Below are 11,891 nucleotides of genomic sequence, written 5' to 3' on the forward strand. Positions count from 1 at the left end.
CTCTTGGAGTAGAAGCCGGCTTTGGTGTGGTAAAGAGGACGTACGGAGTAGAGATGGTTGGATATCTCTGTATACACTTCCCTTATAAGAGCATCCCCAATCGGGTCTGCATATTGTCATTTTCCTTATAATTTTGGGATGAAATTAGGGTTTTGCAAAAATAAACCCCCCATCCCGATCCCCATTTTGCGGCTTGAGTATCCGGCCTGTATAGTAAATCTCCATCTTTGTTAATTCACTATACATCCGCATCGTGTATTTGGCTCTTGTTTCGATGCCCTCCGTCCCGCGTGTTCTTCTCTCTCGCTAGGTAACTCGTTTGCTTCCTCCCACATTTTCAGATCGATTGCCAATACGATTTCGGTAAGTGATGATGGATAATTTTTTATCTTCTCTGGTTGTTTGGCTTCCCCGATTTGAGTTTCTATTTTCCTCTTCCCCCCTCTCTCTCCTTCTCTGTTTCTCTCTTCCCGGTTTTCTTCCTCCCGACGCCATGATCTCTCTGTGAGACCTCCAAATTCGGGAAGGTATGTGGGACAATTTTTGTTTGCCATGAGTTGATGATGAAATAATCTAGGTAATTGAAGCACGACTTGTTTTTATTGATGACATTTACCGTAATGCCGGGGTTTTTATTTCTTGCATCTCTTCTCATTCGTATGATGATGGTGTTGGGGGCAAACCATTTGATGATTTGCGTCAATGATTTTGTCCATTGCTCTCTCTCTCTCTCTCTCTCTCTCTCTCTCTCTCTCTCTCTCTCTCTCTCTCTCTCTCTCTCTCTCTCTCTCTCTCTCTCTCTCTCTCTCTGTTACCGAGACTCTGTGATTATGTTGGCTTTCTTCCATGGCTTAACCTCAATGGAAGGGGGACGTGAAGTTTGGTGCTTTCTGTTGGCTTTTTTCCAGTAATCTCTTCACGTTGTAAATGCTTGGATGTGTGCCATACCTTTCTTGAATCTGTGATGATCGAAAATATTATGCATCTGTTGGCCGATTGTTTTGGTTGATTGTGTAAACTAAACCTGGTTGAACTTCTTATTTTTTGACTATTCTGGACCTTTGGTTGAAGATTGGTTTAATTACACCGAATTTGGTTGCTTTTCATTGTAGATCTTGCTTCTGTTTTTTTTTTTTTTTTTTGGTAACATTGGTTTCTTTTGTAGGTCTTGGTTTCATGGAATTGTTCTTGGAAGAGAGAGAGAAAAAGGAATAAAAAAAGAATAGAGAAATATTATTTAATAGAATAGAGATAGGGATGGGGAATGAGATGTAGGAAGTTTTTAGAAGATGAATAAAATTTAGGGATAAATTTGAGGAAATGTGATTTTGAGTTAAATTATAGGGATGGGGATCGGAAACCGGATAAGGATGCTCTAATAATTATGATACGCATGCAAGTGAGATGATCTAAAACACTATCTCACCCAATCTTTAATGAAAAAAATATAATTGCAAGCATAATTGTACACTAATTTGTGCACTAATATGATGTGATTGGTCAAAAAGTAGATTTTATTGAAAATAGTGTTAATTTAAATTTTAAGTATGAATAAATCAGTATTGGTACACAGATTAATGTGCCACTATGCTTGTATGTAGCAAAACTCATCTTTAATATACTTTGCTGAACGTGTGTAAGGACCTTTAAGGGGAGGAAAATGTAAGGGAAATTGTAGAGGTGGTTTTTTCCTGGGGAGGCGCTGGAGCCGCGATGGGTGCCTTTCACTATTTTACACTGACCAATCATTAGAAAATAAATAGGGCTCTAACAAAATTAACAATATAATTTCATGCAGTGAATCTGCATTAATTTCGTCTCCTTCCCCCCGCACAACTCTCTCTCTCTCTCTCTCTCTCTCTCTCTCTCTCTCTCTCAAGTAAAATCGAGCTCTCATAATTGTTTAGAATAGAATGAATGTAGTGTATAAGAGCTCTAAGATTTCTGAACATCAGCCTACCAAAAATGGATGATAAAAAATTGTCTTCAGCTTGACATTCTAGCAGCTATGAGGTCTTCTTCGTAGCTATGGATTTAACCAGCCTTCCTCTCTCCGCCTATTATAGTCCCACTCCACCGCAACAACCGTCATCTATTGGGCTTCATTTCGGCAAAACATTAGCCTTCATTTCTACATCTCACTCCATTGCAACAACAACTATTCTTGTTGAGTATCATTTGAGCATAATGTTTCGGCGATTGATGGATGATTTTCTGTGATTAAAATAATTGAAAAGGCAAAAATCAACAAACTCAACTTAGTGGGATCAACTTCACTGACGAAATCTGGCAAGCCCAAACTGTTGGCTAAATCTTATTTTAGGCATAATAAATTTCTCTTCCCGCTTTTATTCATAGCGCGCGAGCCTCTCTTTTGTTTTCTGTTTTTTCTCTTTCTCGGTTCTTTTTTCCACCAAAGCGTAGCAATGGCATTGAGTCGCATAGACAAGGAAGAAACTGGCGGGCCTCTCGCAATTCTCTCCTTCCTCTCATTGTAGTGCAGTTTGGACACACCCAAGGTCGTGGGTTCCTTTGCTCTCCCATTCCACAACCATTTTTCAACGCATCCATTCGTTTTGTTTTTTTTTCTTTTAATTTTTAGTCAATTAATTTGGCACGCATCCTCTCTCTCTCTCTCTCTCTCTCTCTCTCTCTCTCAAGCTTTGTTATGGCCGCCTGAACTTCTTCTATGTCTGAAAATTTTCAATTATAGGTTATGCAAAGTGGAGCTTCGTTTTTTATTATGTTTTTATTTCTCTTGTTCTTATGGGTTTAGCTTAAGGGTAGCAATTTGTTACACAACCCGTTAACCCAACACGAACACGACATGATAATAGCAGGTTAGGGTTTAGTTTTAATGTGTTCGGGTCAAAACGGGTTGACCCGTTAAGACACAATTGCTTAACGGGTTGATAACGGGTCAACCCGTTTTGACCCGTTATAACCTGTTATGACACGTTAAGAAAGTCAAAATTATAATTATACCCTTCTAACCAAAAGTAAAATTATTAGAATTTTAATTTCGATATTTTTATTGTTTAGATTGTAATTTTAAACTTGTAGTTATTTTTATAATTTTTATAGATATTGTGATTTTAACATTTACAGAAAATTATGTTAAATTTAATTAAGTCAAACAGGTTAATTTCAGGTCTATTCAACTCATTTATATACACAATTTGAAATGGGTCGTATTGTGTCATGTCAACCTATTTAGTAATATTCATTAATGGGTCAAAACGGGTTGATACGATACGACACGTTATGTTAGTGGGTCGTGTTAGGGTTTGAGATTTTGACACGATAAGCTTAACGGGTCGGGTTAGGGTTTACCTATATAGTATAATATATATACTTTGACACGACACGAACACGACCCGTTAACACGATTTGACACCTCTAGACTTTAGCTCAATCCGTTTCTAGTTGAATTTTTCGCTTTCAAACACAGATTCTAAGAGCATCCCCATTCAGTTTTACATCTCATCCCTATAATTTAACTCAAATACTTATTTCCTCAAATTTATCCCTAAAATTTGTTTATCTTCTAAAAACCTCCTACATCTCATTCCCAATCTCTATCTCTATTCTTTTAAATAATATTTCTCTATTCTTTTTTTATTACTTTTTTCTCTCTCTTCCATTTACAATCTTAACTACTAACTCTTTTGTCTTATTATCTTTTTTTTTAAAATATCACTTTCTACTAAATATTTATTGGAGATTTTGACTATCCAATACAGTATTTTTTTTTTTAAATTGAAATTCGTATTATAAAAATAAATTTTTTTTATTAATTAGTGCATTTTCTAACGTGATGAAAAATTTAATTAGAAGAGTACTCAATATCTCTAATGAAAAACCGAAAGTCACGTATTGATATAAAATTTTTTAATTGGATGAAATGGTAATATTTCAGCAACTTTTCTTCAACGGAAATATTTTCTGTCCTTTCTCCAACGGTAATATTTTTTGTTTTTTCTCCAACGGTAAATTTATTTATCTTTTCTCCAACGGTAACTTTTTTTGTCTTCTCTCAAACAATAACATTTTTACTCCTATGTGTAACGATAGGAGTAATTCCTCTATAAATATGCAAACTCAAGCCTCATTTCCTCTATAGAACCAAACTTCTATTGTATCCTTTGATCTTCTACTCCTTTCATCAAATGGCTCGTACTTTCTTTCGCAAATTATTGACATACGTATCCTCTGAAGATGATAGCGATGTTCAAAACATGGAGGTTGATGGACAATCATCGAGGCGACGTGGTAATAGCCAACGTCATAAGTTTATTCGACGTGATCATGTTCAGGGACACGAGCGCCTATTTCGTGATTACTTTGCTGAAAATCCAGTATATCCCTCGAATCTATTTCAAAGGAGATTTCGGATGAGTCGTCCCCTATTTCTTCGTATTCTAAATGAAGTAGAGTCTTACGACCTGTACTTCGTCCAGAGAAAAGATAATGCCGGCCGACTCGGTTTATCTTGTATGCAAAAAATCACCGCAGCACTTAGAATGCTGGCATATGGGGTTACTGGAGATTTTATGGATGAATACATACGTATTGGTGAAAGCACTGCAATGGAGAGCCTAAACAAATTTACTGAGACAGTAGTAACTGTTTTTTCAAAAGAATATCTAAGGTCTTCAACTACTAATGATATAGGCCGATTGCTTGCAGTTGGTGAACAACGAGGATTCCCAGGAATGTTGGGAAGCATTGATTGCATGCATTGGAAGTAGAAAAATTGTCCCGCAACTTGGAAAGGTATGTACTCCGGCCACATCCGTAAGCCAACTATTATTTTAGAAGCAGTTGCTTCATATGATCTCTGGATATGGCATGCATTTTTTGGTATGCCCGGTTCACATAACGATATTAATGTGCTAGAGAGATTTTTTATTTTTACGGAACTTGCCCAAGGGCGTGCTCCTCCAGTCAATTACACTATTAATGGCAATGACTATACTATGGGCTATTACCTTGCGGACGGTATTTATCCCAAGTGGCGAACTTTTGTGAAGACGATTCCATCACCACGTGGGAATAAGAAGAAAAATTTTGTGAAAGCACAAGAATCCGCAAGGAAAGATGTCGAGCGTGCATTCGGGGTACTTCAACAACGATTTGCTATCATTCGTGGACCTTCCCGAATGTTTAAAGTAAAGGAACTAACGAATATAATGAAAGCATGTGTTATTCTACATAATATGATAATTGAGGACGAGCGTGATGATAGTGAGAGTCTGAACATTGAATATGATCAATTTGATGATAATCTCCCTGAATTGTCGCGCAATCATACAACTGAGCTTACGGACTTCATCCAGCGTCATCATGATATTAGAGACAGTTCGGCACATCATCAGCTTCAAGAAGATCTAATTGAACATTAATGGCTTTTATATTCACAACATTAGTCAGGGTTGCTTTAGATTTTATTATTTCCTTAATGTAATTGGTGACCTATGTTTAAGTTAATCTGATTTGTATTTGTATTTCGTTATTGTTATCAATTTCCCGAATATATTAATGGTAATCAAGTTTGTTTCTGAAAATGTCATTGAGTCATTAATTGCACAACCCTATCATACTTCCCATATTATCAAATACAAAAAAGATTAATTACATGTATTTTTACACATATAATTGTTACAAACATAAAATAAGAAATCAAATACAAAATAATCAATCCAAATTGTCGGACCGACTACGTCTCACCATGACCTCCCTCTGGAGTTGCTGAAAAAACTGCCGCTGCAATTCTGGAATGACACTCACATCCATCATCATAATGCGCTGATCTAATTCCTTCTTCGCGAGCTCCACTTTCTCAGCCTCCAACCGCAGCCGTTCGTCTTCTTGACGTTATTTAAGGAGCAGTCCACTGAACAGTGGTGCATTAGTAGGCAAGTTCGTCAACTTGGACTTCAGGTCATATGTCAGGTTTTTGAACTGGATGCCTGCTGCATTGAAAATGCCAGAACCTGAGCTAATTGACCATGCAGGGTTGGATTCTGCTGTTTACTTGAGGATCTACTTAGTCGGGTACTCTCTTAAAGATCATTTCTCGATCAATAGCTTGCATGGCCTGCTATGTTGGAATTTGAGTGTCCTTTCTATAGTCTAATAGTCATTCTACGTTTTAACTGAATATCTCTCTTTGCTTCAGACTTTTGTTTGTTATTGTGTTCTCTAGGACTGATTCTACCATTTCTGCTGTCAAAGTGCAGGCTAAAAATTTTTGTTCCTATTACATTCCTGGCTTTCGCAATCATGGTACCTGTTAATTGGACCAATGGCACCTTGGAGCACTCGAATTTAACTTATAGTGACATAGATAAGCTTTCTATTTCAAATATCCCAATTGGATCTGATAGGTATGCAGAATTTTCCATCGCTATCCTGATCAAATATTGTACATAAACTTTTGTTCAAAGTAGCTGTCCTATCCTACAATTTTCACTTATTAGTAATGAATCTTCTCCTCTTGATGTTTTGCATTAGAAATTGTAACGTTATTGAAATGTATCTCAATTCAAAGTTATATGACCTTTTTTCGCAAGTCCATATGAAATTTGAATGATGTGACTGGGTCAGTAAGTTTGATACATATATTTACTGTCCTTCTCAGAATGTAACATATAAATCCACTATCATCTGACCATTAGGTCGGTCGTCGATTTTTTTTTCTCATTCTAATGACTGCCTCTTTTTTGGGTAAAGACTATAAAAGATACTAGATATTCTACTACTCGTATTTTCTCAACAACATTTAATATAAATGGGAAACTAGTGTACTGGGTTATAGAGTGGACAATGAAGCATGCATACATTTGGCCTACTCTGCAATAACATTCCACTCTCCCGTGAAACCTTTCAATTAATGGTCAAAGTTATTTGTTGCAGATTTTGGACTCATTTGGTAATGGCTTATGCTTTTAGCTTCTGGGCATGCTATGTTTTGAAAAAGGAGTATGCAATAGTTGCATTGATGAGGTTACATTTTCTCGCATCAGAACAACGGCGCCCCGATCAGTTTACAGTAAGCTCAAACATATTGTATCATCAAATTGTGTGATATGGGTTGTCAGGCCAACCTCTTCTAGCACGATATTTAAGTAATGTCATCTGAATGGGTGAGGTAGGGCTGGTCTGGGGGGTATTGGCCAAGAAAATGTAATTTTTGTTAGCAGTGATCCCTTTACAATTTTTTTTTTTTTTTTGGTTAGAAATGATCCCTTTACATAGTCGTAGGTAAATATGAAAAGGGTATAAATGGATACACACTCTCAAGTATTTTACCCTTTCCGTATTCTATCTTATGTACACAGAATTCAATCACTTTGAGCAGTCTCGAGGGACAGATTAAGGGAACAATCGAATTAGTCAGATGTTGGATGTCTATAATTTTTTTTTGTAAGTTAAAATGTTTGCGTTGACCCTTATATGGCACCCATGCGGCTCGAGGACGTGAATCCATGGTTGAGGAATAAGACATTGTTGATTTGCTGTTGTAAACTAATCAAGAGCGTGAATATCAAGGATAAGGGTAGAGGGGTGAAGATTGAAGAAGATTCAAGTGGTGCAATCCTCTGGTTAAGATTTGAGGGCTTAATTTGTGAAGGGATCAAAAAACATGTTATCATAGAAGGGCAGTTCACTAGGCTGAAAATATAAGTTCCAGCCAGTTGGCAATTAGGCCAGATGGCACGTTGTCATCAATTGTAATTTCTATCATACTTAAACGAGTAAAGTAGATGGTAGGGTTATACTGCTACAGTTATTTGAAGTTGGGGTGTCAATTGAACCAAATGAGTGTCCAATGGGGACTTCGCATGAGGAGATAGTTTCAGGCAATAAAATGTAATTCACCGGTGATGAATTCTCTCTATGAGTGATATACAAATATTGTATGTCTATGCAGCCATTTGAATAGGGTGAAATGTAATGAGCTAGAACTCATCTATATGGCACGTTTACAGTGGTAACCATCAGTATCATTTGAGTTGAAATGCTTCCAAATTTTGTGGCTACGTTGCTTCATGTTGAATTTTAATTTTTTTTTCCACGCAGGTACTAGTAAGAAATGTACCACCAGATCCTGATGAGTCAGTTGACGAGCTTGTGGAACACTTTTTTCTGGTCAACCATGAACACTATCTCACCCATCAGGTTTGATGCTGCAATATTTCTGCATACAAGCGGATACAATGAACGAACGAACTCTCATGGAATACATGAATACATTTGCTCACACACACGGATACGTGCATATGAACTAGAAAAAAATTGAGAAGATCTGCATATCTTCGTAGATGCATATGCCCATATAGAGAGACACATACATCCCTGCGTTTGATAATGAAGGTACAAACATAGTTTGAAGTGTTGTTAGAGTCTACATGCATAAATAATTCTAATGAATGGCGATTTTGTTGCCTGCACATGTTCACGATTCCAATTTTTAGGAACTTGGTTTGCATCTTCATCTCAAGGATGGTAGTGGGGTCGGTGTGATATGCGTATAGAGTGGGGTTATAGTCATTACTATGGTTTGATATACATCATTCTATCCGATACTCCTAACAAAGAAAACTGACTGGTAATGGTCGATGTTACTGAGATCCTCTATATTTTTAGACCCTCTCAATTCATTGTAGTGCTTCTGAGTTTGCCAAGTTTAGAGTTCACCTTCACAATTTTGTTTCTGAGCCATTTGAGGTATTAGCTCAAGCATATAGATGGTAGGCACATTTTTTAGGCTTGGCTGCTTTCTTTTCCTGATAAGTAATAAAAATATCACCCGCGCTGCACAGAAGGGACAATCCATGTTACACAGGATTTAAGAGAGACATTCATCTAGGCAGAGGAAAAGATACAAGAAACTCATGAACATTCAAACGCCTGAAAGTCAAAGAAGGTTCTTTTGGCTTCTTTATACATATCCATTAAACAATCTGTAACAGAATGAAGGAAAACGACGAGAGTGCTCAGAGAGCATGAGGCATGGAATTCTGGAAAGGTGCTCTGTTATTCTATTGTATACTGTGCACGATACAAGCAGGTACTTATACACATATTGCCTAACAAACTAACCGACTTACATACTAAAAAATAGAAGGCATCTTAATATGGAAATATGTTCAAATAATAATGAAAAGAATATTCAACATAATAAAGGAGAAGTGTAGCGTAGCTGGTCATCCTTCTTCAGACTTTAGTATTTCTTCTAAACGGCATGTAGCTATATAGGTGGATGACGACCTGCAGCTTCATTATGTAATAGCCCCCCGCAAGATGAAGAATAGAGATTCACTACTCCCATCTTGGATAAATGTCTTTGTAGAAGATAAGAAGGCAACGCCTTTGTAAAGATGTCAGCTAGCTGGTATTGGGATGCAATATGAGCTGTGGTGACAGCTCCTTCTTGAATTTTATCCCTTATTAGGTGACAATCCAACTCAATATGCTTAGTCCGTTCATGGAAGACCGGATTGGCAGCTATGTGTAGAGCGGCTTAGTTGTCACAATAAAGTACTGCAGCTTGTGGATGTGGAATTCTAAGATCAGAAAGTAAGTAGCGCAACCAAGTAAGTTCGGAACAAATGGCTGCCATGGAATGGTACTTGGCTTCAGCTGATGAACGAGATACTACAGTTTGCTTTTTTGTTTTCCAAGAAACAAGGGAATCACCAAGAAGGATACACTATCCGGTAGTAGATCGACGAGTGTCAGGGCATGAAACCCAATACGAGTCACAATAGGCTTTGAGCTGAAGTTGAGAGGTAGATGGCAGCAAAATACCTTGTCCCGGGGCAGCTTTGATATATCTCAGCACTTTGTGAACAATGACAGAGTGTTCAGTCCTTGGGTTGTCCATAAATTGACTAAGGAGTTGCACAACATAGCATAAATCAGGCCGAGTGAGGGTGAGATACAATAAGCGACCAATGAGCCTTCTATAAGAGCTGGGATCTGAAATGGGGTCGCCAGAATCCTTGCTCAACTTAAAATTCTGGTTAATGGGCAGCTTGGTGGGTTTGCTGCCAAGGGTTCTTGAGTCAGCCAAAATATCCAATGCATATTTGCGTTGGCATATGTGAATTCCTTTAGAAGATCGAGCAACTTCCAAGCCAAGAAAATAGCATAAAGGGCCAAGATCCTTGATCTTAAATTGACTATTAAGGAAAGACTTGAGAGCTGTGATGGTTGTGGAACAATTTCCAGCCACAATAATATCATCTACATGGACTAATAAGGCAATAAATGCAGTACCATCAAGCTTGGTAAACAGGCTATAGTCAGCTCTAGATTGCTGAAAACCAAAAGCAATAAGAGATGAGGAGAATTTTGAGTACCATTATCTTGAGGCTTGCTTAAGGCCATAAAGGCTCTTAAGTAACTTGCATATTTGTTGAGGTCCTCCTTTGTTGTATCCCGGGGGTTTGCGCATGTAAATTTCCTCTTCTAAATCACCATGGAGAAAAGCGTTGTTAACAACAAATTGATGAAGAAACCATCCTTGAATGGCTGCCACCGAGAGCAAAACCCGAACTGTCACAAGTTTAGCTACCGGAGAAAAAGTCTCCATGTAATCTATACCCTCTTGTTATGTAAAACCTTTGGCGACAAGTTTTGCCTTTAATCTCTCAACTGACCCATCAGATTTAAACTTAGTTTTGTATACATACTTGCAGTCAATGGCATCTTTTCCAAGAGGTAAATCAGTGATAATCCAAGTTCGGTTCTGTTCTAAAGCTTCCAGCTCAATATTCATGGCCTGACACCAACCAGGGTGTTCCACGGCTTGCTTGTAGGTTTGAGATTCAAACACAGTGGAAATGGAAGTGGAAAAAGCACTAAAGGTAGGTGAAAATTTCTGGTAAGAAAGAAATCTTGATAGTGAACAGGGATTACCATTAGGAGGTGCAGAAACCTTGGATAACAATTGACCTGCAGCTGAAAATGGGGCCTGGTCACAGTGGAAGTCCTGCAAGTACTGGGGAGCTCTTCTTAATCTAATCGACCTGCGAGGTGGTGGAGTATTGGATGGGCTTGGGAGTGGTGGAGATGGAGGAGAATTGATGGGAGATGTAGGAGAGGATGTAGTGGGAAGAGATGGTGATATGACTTCTGGGAGGGCAGTGGGATTGGAGGGTGGATTTGGAGTGGGAAAATCAATATTATTAGGTAAAGGTTGGGAGAAAACAAAGCTGGCATTAGAGGATGTGGTAGAAGGAGGAATGGGAAAGGATTGAAAAGGGAATATTAACTCATGGAAAATAACATCCCGAGAGATGAAAATAGTTTTGGAGTCAATGTCAAGGAGTTTGTACCCTTTGGTACCAAAGGGGTAACCAAGAAAAATGCACATGCGACCTCGGGGATCAAATTTTTTTCTACCATGGGAAAGGGTAGAAGCAAAACAAAGGGAACCAAAAACTTTGAGGTGAGAATAAGTGGGCGGAATGTGGAATAAAAGTTCAAAAGTAGTTTTGTTATTGAGAAGAGGACTAGGGGTTCTATTTATTAAGTAGGTTGCTGTCAACATACAATCATTCCAATATGCAAGTGAGAGACCAGCTTGGAGTTTTAAAGCACGAGCCACATTAAGTATGTGTTGGTGCTTTCTCTCAACAATTCCATTTTGTTGAGGAGTGGCAACACAAGTGGTGTGATGCACAATTCCTTTGGAGTTAAAAAAAATCTTTCATAAGGAATTCTTTCCCATTGTCAGTTCTCAATATTTTGATTTTCAATTCAAATTGGGTCTCAACAAGATTAGAAAAAGCTTCAATTGTTTTTCTTGTTTCTGATTTACTTTTGAGAAGGTACAACCATGTACTTCTAGTGAAATCATGTTTCTGATGAAGTATACT

General features: G+C 37.8%; 2 protein-coding genes across 2 annotated transcripts; one reads left to right on the forward strand and one right to left on the reverse strand.

The window, feature by feature from the left end:
- The first annotated feature begins 4,169 nt into the window (after window positions 1-4,169).
- Window positions 4,170-5,405, forward strand: LOC122306272. The gene is made up of 2 exons (XM_043118705.1): window positions 4,170-4,717; window positions 4,904-5,405. Exons 1-2 carry the CDS (start codon window positions 4,170-4,172, stop codon window positions 5,403-5,405), a joined length of 1,050 nt encoding a protein of 349 aa, XP_042974639.1.
- Window positions 5,406-9,718: 4,313 nt separating this feature from the next.
- Window positions 9,719-10,789, reverse strand: LOC122306273 (uncharacterized mitochondrial protein AtMg00810-like). Its single transcript, XM_043118706.1, has 2 exons — window positions 10,652-10,789; window positions 9,719-10,327 (listed from the first exon to the last, which is right to left on the reverse strand). Exons 1-2 carry the CDS (start codon window positions 10,787-10,789, stop codon window positions 9,719-9,721), a joined length of 747 nt encoding a protein of 248 aa, XP_042974640.1.
- Window positions 10,790-11,891: the final 1,102 nt, after the last annotated feature.

The sequence above is a fragment of the Carya illinoinensis genome, chromosome 4 (genome assembly GCF_018687715.1).
Source record: "Carya illinoinensis cultivar Pawnee chromosome 4, C.illinoinensisPawnee_v1, whole genome shotgun sequence".
Taxonomy (NCBI): Eukaryota; Viridiplantae; Streptophyta; class Magnoliopsida; order Fagales; family Juglandaceae; genus Carya; species Carya illinoinensis.